The sequence below is a fragment of the Tachyglossus aculeatus genome, chromosome Y2 (assembly GCF_015852505.1).
Source record: "Tachyglossus aculeatus isolate mTacAcu1 chromosome Y2, mTacAcu1.pri, whole genome shotgun sequence".
Classification (NCBI taxonomy): domain Eukaryota; kingdom Metazoa; phylum Chordata; class Mammalia; order Monotremata; family Tachyglossidae; genus Tachyglossus; species Tachyglossus aculeatus.
In genome coordinates, this window is record NC_052094.1 from 434,576 (window position 1) to 451,863 (window position 17,288).

At 43.6% G+C, this 17,288-nt stretch overlaps 1 protein-coding gene across 4 annotated transcripts in view; it reads left to right on the top strand.

Annotated features, from left to right (window-relative positions):
• The window catches only part of PHACTR1 (phosphatase and actin regulator 1), a 320,885-nt gene that overhangs the window by 230,690 nt on the left and 72,907 nt on the right, over positions 1–17,288 (top strand). For all 4 annotated transcript variants that reach the window (XM_038768071.1, XM_038768074.1, XM_038768072.1 and 1 more), the window contains one exon: positions 14,839–14,919. In XM_038768071.1, coding sequence (XP_038623999.1) covers positions 14,839–14,919 — 81 coding nt within the window. The remainder of the gene's footprint in view (positions 1–14,838; positions 14,920–17,288) is intronic.

Here is a 17,288-nt window from a genome sequence, read left to right on the forward strand (position 1 = left end):
AACTGAATGGGGTCTCTGATTTTTCTTCCCCAAAGTCCTCCTAAAACTGAGCTAACTTTCTAATACCCGAAAGAGTCTCCAGTACCACAGTTGAGTTACTGGAAGACCCAGGAAATAAGACTGAATAGCATCATTTCCAAGCTGATTTGCATCATGCCTGTGACTCCTCATTTCTTCTTCCTGAAATAATAATAATACATAGGCTTTTGTATAGCCTTTTATTCCCAAAGCACTCTTGTATTATTTATGTCATTCTTTTTTTCCTCACAACAACTCTGTGTGGTAAGGAATGAACAGTTTTAATCCTAAAGCAGGAATGTTGCCTGGGAGATTTTGATTCTAGTACGTTTTTCCTAGTATGAAGCAGATATGCAATGGTATACTTGTAATATGGAGGATGAAGAGGGCAGAGAGGCAAAAACAAAAGTAAGAAAAATTAGCTCCTTGCTAGTCTAGAAGACCTTTGAAGGCAGGGATTGAGAAGTAGTGTGGCCTAATGGCAAGAGCTTGGGTTGGAAGTTGGGAGATTTGTTCTAATTTTGATTCCACCACTTGACTGCTATGACCCTGGGAAAGTCACTTTACTTCTCTGTGCCAAATTGTACTTCCCAAGCGCTTAGTACAGTGCTCTGCACACAGTAAGCGCTCAATAAATACGATTGAATGAATGAATGTGCTAAGGTTTCCTCATCTGTAAAATGGGGATTCAGTACCTGTCTTCCCTCTCCCTTAGGCTGAGACAACCATGAGGTACAGGGTCTGTGTCTGACCTGATTATCTTGTATCTACCCCATCGTTTAGTACAGTGGCTTCAGCCCAGAAGACACTTAACAAGTACCAGAATTATTTGTAGTATACTGTGAAACTAACTCTGTTGTACTCTCCCACAGACTTAGCATAATGCTCTGTACACTTCAGGCATTCAATGTTGTCTGAGATTATTTGGCCTAAAAGGGATTTAGTAGCACTGGGGAAAGAAATCCTTCCCAAAATAAGGCAGTTTGTAACTGCAGTTTTGGCAGGTGTCTGGTGATTTTTTTTTTGAGAGAGAGAGAAAAAAAAGGATGCTTTCTCAAAAAAACACCACTGCTTTGAATGCAATTTCTTTTTCCAGGTTAAAATATGGAGCCTAATGAGTAATTAACATGTGAGGTAACTGAGGCATGGAGAAGTTAAGTGATTTACCCAAAGTCACACAGCAAACAAGTGGTGGAGCTGGGAATAGAATACAGTTCCTTCTGACTCTTAGGCCCATTCTCTATACACTAGGTTTCTATAGGAATACCTGTTATGTTTGTCTCATTAAATATGGTTGGTGGAAAGATGGGTAAAATTTGCTACCCATTTGCAAATGGGACCATTTGCATTGCTATTTAAGAGTTAAAGTTTGCTAATGAGTTGCATGAGCCTGGGCACTGCTAATTATTATTAAATTGAATTAGCTCTTCATGAATATGATTAAAAGGAATAGAGCTATTCTGTGAAAACTTACCAGTAATTTAGCATTCAGATGTCTTCAGCTGAAAGGTCATGGTATATGGGAGTTGGAATTTGGAACATGACAGTGAATCAGTCATGAGTTGTGCTCATCCTCTTAGGAAAAGGGATTAGGTAGGTCTATAAGACTTTGGAAAAGTCCAGCTATCAGGTTTCTGTTTCTTTCAATCATCCAAAATAACAACTGGACACCTGGAGTAAAATCCCAAGGGCAGGCATTTATTTCAAAGTTCAGGTCAGTGTTTGGTCTTCATGCGAGCTGGAGAAACTCAGAATTGCAGTGCAGAAAGAGTCTTTCTTAGTAATCGGGGTATTTAATGGCTTACTATGGATCAGGCACTGTTGTAAGCACTGGGGTGGATACAAGCAAATCAGGTTGGACACAGTCCCTGTCCCACATAGGGCTCACAGCCTTAATCTCCATTTTACAGATTAAGTAATTTAGGCACAGAGAAGTTAAGTGACTTGCCTATGGTCACATATCAGACAAGTGGCAGAGTTGGGACTTGAGCCCCTTGGCTTCAATCAATCAATCAATCAATCGTATTTATTGAGCACTTACTGTGTGCAGAGCACTGTACTAAGCACTTGTGAAGTACAAGTTGGCAACATATAGAGACAGTCCCTACCCAACAGTGGGCTCACAGTCTAGAAGGGGGAGACAGAGAACAAAACCAAACATATTAACAAAATAAAATAAATAGAATAGATATGTACAATTAAAATAAATGAATGAATGAATGAACGAACAAATGAACAAACAAACGAATGAATGAATGAATGAATGAATGAATGAGTAATAAATATGTACAAACATATATACATACCTCCTAATCCCAGATCTTCCACTTGTGTGCTGTGTGACCCTGGGCAAGTCACTTCATTTATCTGTGCTTCTGTTTCCTCATCTGTAAAATGGAAATTCAGTACCTGTCCTCATTCATTCATTCATTCAATCATATTTATTGAGCACTTACTGTATGCAGAACACTGTACTAAGTGCTTGGGAAATACAAGTTTGCAACATCTAGAGACGGTCCCTACCCAACAGCGGGCTCACAGTCTAGAAGGGGGAGACAGGCAACAAAACAAAGCATATAAACCAAATTAAATAAATAGAATTTATTTTATTCTCCCTCCCTCCTACTTTGATGATGAGCCCCATGTTGGATGGAAACTGTGTCTAATTTGATTACATTATATCTACCTTAATGTTTAGTACTTAGAACAGTGGTAAGTGGTAAGTGCTTAATAAATACCATCATTATAGTACAGGGTTTGTCACATAGTAAGCCCGTAACCAATTCCGCCATTATTAACATTATCATTATTATTCTGTTAGCTACACCTTCCTTCTTTGGCAACACATTTCAACCAGGAGCACGAATTCCTTGCGAGAAGTCTGGGAGATCTGGGAATGGGTGGGTTAATTGTGGCTTCATCCCATTTCAGTTTGAAGAAGATTGAATGGGAAAAGATTTAGCCATCTAAATGCCTGGAGGTGAAAGATGAGTCCACGGAAAAGTTGAGATTCCCAAGCCCATAGGTTTTCAAGCAGTAAACCTTTAAATCCCTGTGAATGAATTTGAGCCTTCTGAAAAAGCAGGCAGGGTGGACAGGTACTTAGCTGTAGAACTAAGGTTCAGGGGTTCAGAAAAGGAGACCCACTACTTCTTTTCCTGTCAGATTTACATCTTTCCTTTTTATGCAGCTATTTTCTGTGTTCTGCATTAAAAAAGTCCTGGCAGAGCTCAAATAAAACATGCATTCCCTGCAGTTAGCAATGTGAAAGAAAACTTCCAGTCATGAATTTTGTAAGAAGAAGAAAGAAAAAAACTTAAAGCAAGATGATCGACAAAATCACTAGTAGTAACAACAGTGGTATTTAAGAGCTTACTAGGTGTTAAGCACCAGGGTAAACACAAGATAATCACGTTGGGCACGGGCATTGTCTCACATGGGATTCAGACTCCAAGGGGGATGGCTAGCAGGAATTTTATCCCAATTTTACAGATAAGGAAGCTGAGACACAGGGTGGTTAGGTGACTTGAACAAGGTCACACAGCAGACAGCTGGTGAAGGCAGGACTAGAACCTGGGTCTCTTGATTCCCACCCCCCTACTCTTTTCACTATCATCAAGAGAATGTGTTGGGGATGTTGACAATGCACAAATTGTTTTTAGTTTATGCTAATATTGTCTCCCATAAAAAACAATGAACAAAGCCAAATTATCCAGAGAAGTTTCTACTAAGATAAATGACTGAAATAAAATTTAGCATTGAAATATGAAATAATCCACGCTGTTCATCTATGTCCAGTTAAAAAAGTCTTCATGCTAGTTAAAAAAGAATTGAGGGAGTAGCCTGCAGAATAAAACACCTGGCATGTTAAACATTTTGGAAATTAGCTCTTAAATCTCTCTTCTCACTTCAAGTTTATCCTTTCCTGCCTTAACTCAGCCCTCTCCTCTGCCAGACAAAACTATTTCTCCTCCCTTATTGAGACGGATTGTCTTTGTCCAGAAATGCTCTGGGCATGTTACTCCCCTCCTCAAAAATCTCCAGTGGCATCAAATCAATCTGCGCATCAGGCAGAAACTCCTCACCCTGGGCTTCAAGGCTCTCCATCACCTCGCCCTCTCCTACCTCACCTCCCTTCTCTCCTTCGACAGCCCACCCCACACCCTCTGCTCCTCTGCCGCTAATCTCCTCACCGTGCCTCGTTCTCGCCTGTCCCGCCATCGACCCCCGGCCCATGTCCTCCCCCGGGCCTGGAATGCCCTCCCTCTGTACATCCGCCAAGTTAGCTCTCTTCCTCCCTTCAGGGTCCTACTGAGAGCTCATCTCCTACAGGAGGCCTTCCCAGACTGAGCCCCTCCCTTCCTCTCCCCCTTGTCCCCGTCTCCATCCCCCCATCTTACCTCCTTCCCTTCCCCACAGCACCTGTATATATGTATATATGTTTGTACATATTTGTTACTCTATTTATTTATTTTACTTGTACCTATCTATTCTATTTATTTTATTTTGTTAGTATGTTTTGTTTTGTTTTCTGTCTCCCCCTTTTAGACTGTGAGCCCACTATTGGGTAGGGACTGTCTCTATATGTTGCCAACTTGTACTTCCCAAGCGCCTAGTACAGTGCTCTAAACACAGTAAGCACTCAATAAATATGATTGATGATGATGATGATGATGACACCCATGCCCATCATCCCCATCAGCTCTTCCATACATTCAACTCCCTTCTCAGGCCCCCGGTTCCTCCCCCTCCTTCCCTCACCCCCAACGATCTAGCCTCCTACTTCAATAACAAAATTAAATCCATCAGGTCCTACCTCCCCAAAGTCATTCCCCCGCCTTCTCCAACCTCCCGGCTCTCAACACTCCCTGCTACTCTCCCATCCTTCCCAGCAGTATCCTCAGAGGAGCTCTCCTCCCTCCTCTCAAGTGCTACTCCTGCCACCTGTGCTTCCAACCCCATTCCCTCTCATCTCATGAAATCTCTCGCTCCATCCCTTCTCCCCTCCTTAACTTCCATCTTCAACCGCTCACTCTCCACTGGTTCCTTCCCCTCTGCCTTCAAACATGCCCATGTCTCTCCCATCCTAAAAAAAACCCTCCCTTGACTCCACCTCACCTTCTAATTATCGCCCCATATCCCTCCTACCATTCCTTTCCAAACTCCTTGAACGAGTTGTCTACAAGCGCTGCCTCAATTTCCTCAACACCAACTCTCTCCTCGACCCCCTCCAGTCTGGCTTCCATCCCCTACATTCCACAGAAACTGCCCTCTCAAAGGTGACCAATGACCTCTTGCTTGCCAAATCCACGGCTCCTACTCTATCCTAATCCTCCTCGACCTCTCAGCTGCCTTCAACACTGTGGACCAACCCTTCTCCTCAACACGCTACCTGACCTTGGCTTCACAGATTCCATCCTCTCCTGGTTCTCCTCTTATCTCTCCAGTCGTTCATTCTCAGTCTCTTTTGCAGGCTCCTCCTCCCTCTCCCATCCCCTTACTGTGGGGATTCCCCAAGGTTCAGTGCTTGGTCCCCTTCTGTTCTCGATCTACACTCACACCCTTGGTGACCTCATTTGCTCCCACGGCTTCAACTATCATCTCTACTCTGATGACACCCAGATCTACATCTCTGCCCCTGCTCTCTCCCCCTCTCTCCAGGCTTGCATCTCCTCCTGCCTTCAGGACATCTCCATCTGGATGTCTGCCCGCCACCTAAAACTCAACATGTCCAAGACAGAACTCCTTGTCTTCCCTCCCAAACCCTGCCCTCTCCCTGACTTTCCCATCTCTGTTGACTTCACTACCATCCTTCCCATCTCACAAGCCCGCAACCTTGGCGTCATCCTCGACTCCACTTTCTCATTCACACCTCACATCCAAGCCGTCACCAAAACCTGCTGGTCTCAGCTCTGCAACATTGCCAATATCCACCCTTTCCTCTCCATCCAAACCGCTACCCTGCTCATTCAAGCTTTCATCCTATCCAGTCTGGACTACTGCATCAGCCTTCTCTCTGATCTCCCACCCTCGTGTCTCTCCCCACTTCAATCCATACTTCACTCTGCTGCCCAGATTGTCTTTGTCCAGAAACGCTCTGGACATGTTACTCCCCTCCTCAAAAATCTCCAGTGGCTACCAATCAATCTGCGCATCAGGCAGAAACTCCTCACCCTGGGCTTCAAGGCTCTCCATCACCTCGCCCCCTCCTACCTCACCTCCCTTCTCTCCTTCGACAGCCCACCCCACACCCTCCGCTCCTCTGCCGCTAATCTCCTCACCATGCCTCGTTCTCACCTGTCCTGCCATTGACCCCCGTCCTCCCCCAGGCCTGGAATGCCCTCCCTCCATACATCCGCCAAGCTAGCTCTCTTAATCCCTTCAGGGTCGTACTGAGAGCTCATCTGCTCCAGGAGGCCTTCCCAGACTGAGCCCCTTCCTTCCTCTCACCCTCGTCCCCCTCTCCTTCCCCCCATCTTACCTCCTTCCCTTCCCCACAGCACCTGTATATTTGTATATATGTTTGTACATATTTATTACTCTATTTATTCATTTATTTATTTTACTTGTACCTATCTATTCTATTTATTTTATTTTTTAGTATGTTTGGTTTTCTTCTCTGTCTCCCCCTTTTAGACTGTGAGCCCACTGTTGGGTAGGGACTGTCTCTATATGTTGCCAGCTTGTACTTCCCAAGGACATAGTACAGTGCTCTGCATACAGTAAGCGCTCAATAAATATGATTGATTGATTGATTGATTGATTGATTGATCCTTCCCTTCCTAGACCCCTCAACAAACCATATTGTGAAAACCCCCACTGGTCATTTTGAAATAACAAAAAAACTAGATGGTGAATAATAGAGGAAAACTGAAAATAGAAGAATTTGATATAGCCTTTGACTTGCGTGGTTTCTAGTGGTAATGGTTTCTCTCACTCATCACCTCCAACCCATCTGGGTACAAAGGGCACCAGCTGGAAGTGGTAATCAGTCAATAGTATTCATTGAGAATTTACTGTCTGCAGACCACTTTACTAAGCCCTTGGGAGAATACAATATAACAGATACATTCCCCACCCACAATGACCTTACAATCTAAAGGCAGTGGGTCAGGCAGAAGTCCTTCTGGACATGTGTGGGATTGTAGTGGTAATAGTATTTATTAAATGTTTATTTATATTAATGTCTGTCTTCCCCCCTCTAGATTGTAACCTACTTGTTGTCAGAGAAGATATCTACCAATTCTATTGTATTATACTCTCCTAAGTGCTTAGTACAGTGCTATGCCCACAGTAAATACCACTCATTGATTATTGGGTGCAGAAATTTATAGTCCCAGAGGCAGGTGTGGGGTTCTTTGCTTCTTAGAGGAGTTGTTGTCTTTCCAGGTAACAACAGCATACTGAGTCCTGAGAAAACCCAAAATGAGGAGGGAAGAGGATGGGTGAACCAAAACCACCTTGCCTGCTTTCCACATTTTGGCCTGAGTATAAGCAAGACTCCTGATTAGTCTGTGTATGGCCATTGGCAATGACTCTATCCTCATACTCTCCAAAGCAGACAGCTAATGGGCCCCCACTGACAATAATTAGAATTCATCATTAGCGCTTCAGAACTCAAGACCACATGGGCTTTGCCCTGATATTTGGTTAATTTTCTCTGGGTGAAATTTTTTAACACTTGCACAATTTTGTCTCGCTTTATGAATAATCCATGTTTTTTTTCTGAGATTTGTGCCAGTGTACATCAATATGTAAATCCCCTTGGACATTTTGAAATGCTTTCTGGATTCTTAAGAATAGGAGGACTGTTTGGTTGATCTTATATTTCACAATGAATAGATGCTCTTATTTTATGTCAAGACAATTGCTTTCATTTAAACTGAACTGTGGAGGGGAAAAGTGGCCGGAGAAGATAATATTATAAATGCCACTCTGCTTTACGGGAACTGAACTTTGTGAATGAGATTATCATGAAGATAGGTTTACTCGTCTTTAACTTCAGGACAGAGTGGGGAATGACTTTGGTCAAAGTTAAACCAAGGAGGCATCAGCTCAAAAAATGCTGGTTATTTTCTTCATATTTTGGCCAGTATATAGAGGTTGTGTAATTTAAAAAAATAAAGAAAATACGAATAGCACATCTTATATAGTTATAATGGCCATTGGTCCAGTTTCATCATCATCATCATCATCAATCGTATTTATTGAGTGCTTACTATGTGCAGAGCACTGTACTAAGCGCTTGGGAAGTACAAATTGGCAACATATAGAGACAGTCCCTACTCAACAGTGGGCTCACAGTCTAAAAGGGGGAGACAGAGAACAAAACCAAACATACTAAAAAATAAAATAAATAGAATAGATATGTACAAGTAAAATAAATAAATAAATAAATAGAGTAATAAATATGTACAACCATATATACATATATACAGGTGCTGTGAGGAAGGGAAGGAGGTAAGATGGGGGGATTGAGAGGGGGACGAGGGGGAGTGGAAGGAAGGGGCTCAGTCTGGGAAGGCCTCCTGGAGGAGGTGAGCTCTCAGCAGGGCCTTGAAGGGAGGAAGAGAGCTAGCTTAGCGGATGGGCAGAGGGAGGGCATTCCAGGCCCGGGGGATGACGTGGGCCGGGGGTCGATGGCGGGACAGGCGAGAGCGAGGTACGGTGAGGAGATCAGCAGTGGAGGAGTGGAGGGTGCGGACTGGGCTGTAGAAGGAGAGAAGGGAGGTGAGGTAGGAGGGGGCGAGGTGATGGACAGCCTTGAAGCTGAGGGTGAGGAGTTTCTGCCTGATGCGCAGATACTAGAAAGTCTGGTCTGTGTGCTGTCCCTTGATGACTAATGACTATGGCCCCAGACAGATTTGTGTCTGGTATTTTTACTTTCAAACCCTTCCACCTTGGCTTCTGCCACCAAATTGGGTGGTTCAGAAGCAGGGTTTTGTGCATGGTCATGGTTTTGTCAGTTGAATTTCCGCCAAATATTCCATACGATAGCATTATGTTTGCACTGAAAGTCTGGCTTAGTTCAGTGCTCCGCTCGTGGAAGTGATCCATAAATTTTATTCGTCTGTGCACTTAGGCCTTCAGTAGATTATTGTGATAATGATGATCAAAAAGCATTGCTCTACAGTCCCAAATTTTACCCTGCACATTACTGAGTCACAAAAAAAATTGCCTCCCTAATTTTTCATTTGCTTCTCCTCCTCCCCAGGTGCAGTTGTCTGCACCCTCTTTGGCAGAAGCCAATAGTGAGAGATGCCAAAATTGAACTGAAAACTGATTTTAAAAGAGGCCTCTCTCACAACCTGGTCTTTATTTGAGCAGCATGCCGTTTGAACTGTGGGATTTCTGCTGGACACTATGAAATCTTGAGAGCGGTATCTAGAACACAGAATCGTGATCTATGACCTACCAGACACAAATGCGTGGGCTGAAGATTCCTGTGCCACACAGCAATAATAATAATAATTAATGATTGTGGTATTTGTTCAGGGCTTACAATGTGCCAGGAACTGTACAAAGCTTCAGGGCAGATACAAGTTAGTGGAGTTGGACACAGTCTCTGTCCCACATAGGGCTCACAGTCTTAATCCCCGTTTTACAGATGAGGTAAATAAGGCACAGAGAAGTTAAGTTACTTGCCTAAGGTTACATAGCAGACAAGTGGCAGAGCCGGGAAATGAGATGCCCCCTAGAATAGCTTCTGGGGGCACATGCCGATAGATGGGCAGCTCTTCTCCCTGCTGCATGTCTAAATGCCCTCAGAGTTTCAAGGTAGTAGCATGGCCTAGAGGAAAGAGCTTGGGCCTGGGAGTCGAATGACCGGGGCTCTGATCCCAGCTCTGCCACTTGCCTGCTGAGTGAAACTGGGCAAATCATTTAACTTTTCTGTGCCTCAGTTTTCCCATTGGTAAAATGGAAATTAAATACCTGTCCCTCCCCTTTAGACTGTGAGCCCTGTGTGGGACAGGGACTGTATCTGAACTGATTTTCTTGTCTTTAGCACGTTATGCAGCTCTTAAATACCACAGTTGTTATTATTACCTGGGGTCTGACTCAGCCTGCAGTAAAGAGAAAAATCACACAAGCTCTGTTCACTGCCAAAATCTTTTCAAACCAAAATCCAATTTTTGGATACTTGTCATTAGTTTGGAATGAATAAAGTGTGATACATGGCTTTGCTAATAATAGTAATAAAAGGGTTTAAAAGCGAATTTGGAAGGGTGAGAATACTAGTTGTGTTATCCTTTCAAAGCACCATTTTGATGATTTGAGAATACATCAAATCATAAACATGAAATTCCCTTTGTCCCCATTAGATTTGGCAGTGGGTTGTAAGAGATTTTAGGCAATGCTGTATTTCTGGAAAAGGAATTTTTCACTGAATCAAAGCCTCTACCAGTAGTACCAGTTGATTTGCAAGGAATCAGAGACTATTCCAACAGCAAAAAAGATATCTGTGTAGGAAGAATGTGGCTGCTGATTTGCAAGGAATCAGAGACTATTCCAACAGCAGTGAAGATACCTGTGTAGGAAGAATGTGGATACTTGCCATTAGAAAAACACAGTTCAGGAGGATGCTAGACTATAAACTCCTTGAGACAAGAGATTGAGCCCACTTACTTGGGCAAATGACAGCCGAATCCAAAAAGAACTGGTGAAGATTTCAAAACCTGCACTGACTTCTGTCCCTGTCCAGAATTTTCCTTTACCAGTTGCCTGCCTTCCTTTCCACATAAGGTCGGCACTGTCCTCAGAGCCGGTACTAGCTTATCTCCATGTGATGAATGTATATCCCTTGAAACCTCTCCTCCCTAGCAAACAGAACCTGCTTATCATTAGCTTCAAGGCTTTCCACCACTAGCTTGCAGCTTATATTTCACTCTTCTCACTCACTACTACCCAGCTTGCACTCCTTGTACGCCATTCTCAACTCTTCCAGCCTGACCCTTGCTAGTTCATTCGATTGTATTTTTTGAGCTCTTACTATGTGCAAAGCACTCACTTCATATCCCCCGTCCTCTCCGTCCTCCGTCCTCTCCTGGTTCTCCTCTTATCTCTCTGCTCGTTCATTCTCAGTCTCTTTTGCAGGCTCCTTCTCCCCCTCTCATCCCCTTACTGTGGGGGTTCCCCAAGGTTCAGTTCTTGGTCCCCTTCTGTTCTCGATCTACACTCACTCCCTTGGTGACCTCATTCGTTCCCACGGCTTCAAATATCATCTCTACTCTGATGACACCCAGATCTACATCTCTGCCCCTGCTTTCTCCCCATCCCTCCAGGCTCGCATCTCCTCCTGCCTTCAGGACATCTCCATCTGGATGTCTGCCCGCCACCTAAAACTCAACATGTCCAAGACTGAACTCCTTGTTTTCCCTCCCAAATCCTACCCTCTCCCTGACTTTCCCATCTCTGTTGACGGCACTACCGTTCTTCCCATCTCACAAGCCCGCAACCTTGGTGTCATCCTCGACTCCACTCTCTCATTTACCCCTCACGTCCAAGCCGTCACCAAAACCTGCTGGTCTCAGCTCCGCAACATTGCCAAGATCCACCCTTTCCTCTCCATCCAAACTGCTACCCTGCTCGTTCAAGCTCTCATCCTATCCCGCATCATCCTTCTCTCTGATCTCCCATCGCTGTGTCTCTCCCCGCTTCAATCCATACTTCATGCTGCTGCCCGGATTGTCTTTGTCCAGAAACACTCTGGGAATGTTATTCGCCTCCTCAAAAATCTCCAATGGCTACCAATCAATCTGTGCATCAGGCAGAAACTCCTCACCCTGGGCTTCAAGGCTCTCCATCACCTCGCCCCCTCCTACCTCACCTCCCTTCTTTCCTTCTACAGCCCACCCCGCACCCTCCCCTCCTCTGCCGCTAATCTCCTCACCGTGCCTCGTTCTCGCCTGTCGACCCCCGGCCCACGTCATCCCCCTGGCCTGGAATGCCCTCCCTTCCCACATCCGCCACGCTAGCTCTCTTCCCCCTTCAAGGCCCTGCTGAGAGCTCACCTCCTCTAGGAGGCCTTCCGAGACTGAGCCCCCTCCTTCCTCTCCCCCTCCTCCCCCCTCCATCGCCCCGCCTTACCTCCTTCCCTTCCCCACAGCACCTGTATATATGTATATATGTTTGTACAAATTTATTACTCTACTTATTTATTCTACTTGTACACATCTATTCTATTTATTTTATTTTGTTAATATATTTGGTTTTGTTCTCTGTCTCCCCCTTCTAGACTGTGAGCCCACTGTTGGGTAGGGACTATCTCTATATGTTGCCAACTTGTACTTCCCAAGCGCTTAGTACAGTGCTCTTCACACAGTTAGCGCTCAATAAATATGATTGATTGATTGATATCCTCTGCCTGAAACTCCTTCCCCATTTCAAATCCACTTTAAAGATTTCTTAAACTTCACCTCGTCCATAAAACCTTTCCCCCATTAATTCCAAACACCCGAAGAAGCATCACATCAGAGAAGTAGCATGATGTAATAGAAAGAGCATGTGGCCTAGTGATATGTCTGCTAGTTAACCTGTGACAGGGGATGGACCAGATTTTGGAAAGAAATTAAACCAAATGTCAATTGTTCACTATGTAGATTGTTTATAATCGCCCCTCAAAAAAAGTCCCAAGTGCTTAGTATATTGCTTAGTACTTTGCATTGCTACATTCAACTGTAAGAGATTTATTTTTTCCAGCTATTTGGGTGACTATCTCCATCATTAATACAGCTTTGTTCTTTAGGCCAGTTATAGGGTTGGGTTTGATATTCTGATGAGATGTTACTTAGGGTGGCATACATTGTTTGCTCACTCAGCCGCCAAAGGACCGAAAAGTCTATTAGAGCGAATTGCAGTGTAGCCAGACAGAAGCTGACTGCAAAACAGTTTGTTTTGCTGCTATAGAATGGCAGCTGTACAGGAGAAAATATTTAGAGTCCACCTGCTTGGGATGAGAGAGTTCTGATTCCTCTTCTTCAGCTCCATCAGTTAATTATGATTCAGAGTTGTTCAAATTCCTTCATTGGGATTTGCTTTTATTTGCTGGGGGTTTTGGTAATAAACCAGGTTTCTAATCCTCTTAGTTTAGTGTGATTTTCTCTGCTTTGTGTGGCCTGTGGGGATTTGATTAGCCTTTTAATTCTATGCTGAGGAATTAGATTTTTTTTAATTTTCTTTTTAATTGTGGCCACATCCTTTAATTTCCTTTTGTTCACTAATGGCCTGTGGCGGCCTATGCTCTAGAATGCCCCATTTTTTCAATGCCAAATGTTAAAGGGCACTTGGAGCTTGATCCTAGTTCTTCCAGTAATTAATTCAGTTGGATATTTTGAGCACTTACTGTGTACAAAGCACTGCACTAAGTGCTTGGGAGAGTACAGTATAACAATAAACAGACACAGTAATCAAACCTGATGCACCGTAGTACAGGGGAGAGGATTCACAGACCTGAGTTCTGTTCTTTTTGACTTTCTTTACAGTACTGACCAAATCGTATTCCCCCAAGCCAGGCAGACAACGTACCAGATGTCTTCCATTCCCACTCCACTCTTTTCTGTGCCTAATTCTCAGATTCAAAGGGCCTCCTCATTGTCAAGACATCCCCCACTATAGCATCAGTTAATCTATCAAGAAACGGTATTTATTGAGCGCTTACTGTGTGCAGAGCACTGTACAAAGCACTTGATAAAATACAATAAAACAGAGTTGGTAGACACGTTCTGTGCCCACAGTGAAGAGGGAGGAGTTCCAGGCCCAAGGGAGGATGTGAGTAAGAGGACAATGATGAGATGGACAAGATCAACTGCAGCAGTAGAGGACTCAGCTCGAAACCTTCTTATTCTAGGAAGTCTTCCCTGATTAATCCGGCTCCGTATTACAGTTTACGCCAACCCCATTGCACCCGATCCTATCCTCACTTGTTGCTACCTGTTTTTTATAAGTGCTTATTAATATTGCCAATGGTGATATTCATTTTGTACTTACTACAGGCCAAGTATTGTGATACAAGCTCAGCAACTCAGTTGCGTTTAATTCCCACCTGAATTGCCTTTCCCAATACAGGGCTCTGCACATAGCAAGTGATTAATACGTACCATTACTACCACAACACACCACCACCACACCTGCAGAGTCTTATTAGAGAAGCAGTGTGGCTACAGAGAAGCGGCATGGCTCAGTGGAAAGAGCACGGGCTTTGGAGTCAGAGTTCATGGGTTCAAATCCCAGCTCCGCCAGTTGTCAGATGTGTGACTTTGAGCAAGTCACTTAACGCCTCTGTGCCTCAGTTACCTCATCTGTAAAATGGGGATTAAGACTCTGAGCCCCTCGTGGGACAACCTGATCACCTCGTAACCTCTCCAGCGCTTAGAACAGTGCTTTGCACATAGTAAGCACTTAATAAATGCCATCATCATTATTATCATTATTATTATTAAAATTACATCTCTTCAAAGAGGCTTTCCCTGACTAAGCCCTCAATGCCCCTCCGTCCCTCTCCCTTCTACGTTACCCTTTTACTTGGATTTCTACCCTCTAAGCACTGGATATTCACCTCGCCCTCAGCCCCAGGTAACTTCTGTACATATCCATGATTTATTTTAATGTTTGACTCCCCCTGTAGATTGACCCTTTCACTGGGTATTTCCAAAAATCGTGTCAAGAGAGGCTGACCAGGCAGGATCTGATAGGGCATGAGTTGTGGACAGTACCTGTGAAGACATGGGCCCCAGCCTCAAGAGAAAATGTTATTAAAGGATTGTTTTTCCAATATGTTTGTACCTATTATAACCGGACACCATGTCCTTTTCTTCCTTGTAGCTCTGGAAAGAAAAATATCAATGAGGCAAAGTCGAGAGGAGCTTATAAAACGAGGTGTCCTGAAGGAAATCTATGATAAAGGTAAGGGGGGCTGGTCTACCATGCCTTTAGTGCTAGGTTATTGAGTCTGTGCATTCATTTTTCAGATTTAGTTAATTTGACTGGGCCTTTCATCTCTTGTTCAGTGTTGGATGCCACTGAATTTGAAAAAAAAATACACTTGTCTTGAAAAAGCCTGAGTTTATGGAGAAAATGGTAAGGCTCCAAGAAAGCCGGAGAATGAGCTGTGTGTCTGTCAGCTCTGGAACAGCTTCCCTGGAGCTGAAATAGAATTGCTTTGGTTTTTTTTCAGGTAGCAGTTGTTGACAACAGTTCCCAAACTAAGTGTTCAAAATCTCTAGCATGGAAATTTCCTCTGTTGGTTCTCTATATATAGATACACAAAGAAGGTTTGAGAAAAAAGAAACTGTAGTATAAACTTGCATACATTGGGTATTTTCAATGACAACCTTAACAAGAACACTCAATTTTTAAATGAGAGCGTGTGTGTGTGTGCGTGCGTGCGTGCGTGCATGTGTGTGTACACACAGAAGCCCCAGGATGGAAAAATTCTGACTGCTTTAGGATTCATTCATTCATTTGTTTGTTGTCATTTTTCCAGCAATTGACCCAATAGGTCAATTCAGTCTCTAATCTCACTCTGAGCAGGACCTTGTCTACCAATTCTGTTATATCATTCTCTCCCAGGTGCTTAGTACAGTGCTATGCACAGAGTAAGCACTCAATAAATACCACTGAGTTTTTCAGTACCTTAAAACCCACTGCTTTGCAACTTCCAGTTACTCTACCTTTCTTCAATGAGTGACATTTCTTATCACGCTTCTAATGCTCAGAAGGAGTTTTGCTTTCAGTAGTGTTTGAGTACTCTTTGCACCCTATTTAGGATTGTGTTTTGGTGGGGAAATTTGTCAAACATCTGCTTGGCCTTGGAGAAAGAGCAGGGAATTAGGAATCAGGAAGCCTAAATCTTAATCCCAGCTCTGCAGCTGGCCTACTGTGTGACTTTGGACATGTCACTTAACCTCTCTATGCCAGAGTTCCCTCATCTGTAAAATGGGGGCAAGATATCTGCCCTCCACCTCTCTATGCCACAGTTCCCTCATCTGTAAAATGGGGGCAAGATATCTGCCCTCCACCCCGACCCCTTGGATTGGGAGTTTCTTATGGAACAGAGACATGGCTAATTTGATTGTCTTGTATTCCCCAGTGTTCAGCACATAGTAAATCCCAAAATCATTATGAATTATTAAAATATAATTTGAATTCAGGGTAGGTACCATTTCTTTCTGCCTGTACATTTCCAAGGCTAAGCACTACTGTTTCTCTGATCTTATTTCTTATTGTAGTCTATTATCCTTATCCTGTGTTTTATTTTTATATCATTTCTCTAACACTGGCTGTTTCTCTGAGATTCCACTCTAGGCACATCCATGGAAGTTCATCTTGCCATTCAGATCCTTTTCACTCATTCTCCTCCATCCCTGCTGTAGGTCATGGCCTAAAGGAAAGAGCTCCGGCCTGGGAGTCAGAAAATTTAGGCTCTAATCCTGATTCTACCATTTGTCTTCTATATGACCTTGGGCAAGTTACTTCACTTCTCTGGGCCTCAACTATCTCATCTGTAAAATGAGGATCATGACTGTGAGCCCCATGTGGGACAAGGACTGTGTCCAACTTGATTAGCTTGTATCTACTCCAGTGTTTAGTCCAGTGCCAAGCACAGAGTAAGCACTTAACAAATGCCATAAAAATGCATAAATGCCTTTCCTTGCACATGTTCTTCAAGTGAATTCAACACAGACAGACCAGAACCATATAATTAATTCCCATGATGGTGATAACAGAAGGAGAAACATTGCATGAGCAGAGAGAAAACCTTGGGGCAATAATTCTGTGACCAGAAGGGAGCTCAGAAGTCACTTAACCTACATCCTGACTCCAAGCAAAACTGCCCCTAAACTTTCTCAGAAAAGAAGGGAGTTGGGAGGGAAGGGAATTGATACTATTCTGAACTCTTTCCAGAACAAGCCATTGTAAACAATACTAGTTAGTCACACAACTTGTACCCCTTGAGTTTCATCAGAAGCCTTGATATTGTACTAAAGTCAAGCTATCACTTGCTGATGTAAAGAATAGACATATCTGTTGGCGATCTTGAAAATGATCTTGTCACCCAAAAACTTCTCTTATTCCAATTAAAAAAAAATCTCATTTCTATATATTTTGGCCATTTCTGCATTTTTGCTGCTTTCTTTTGGATATGTCATCCCAATTAAGTTTTGAGCATGCTACACTGTGCCAACATTGTGCCAGGCTCTCCCAGTCCTCTATGCATTTCCTAGGCTGTTCAAGCCCCAAACTGGGCACCACACCCTGAATGAGAGCCAGAC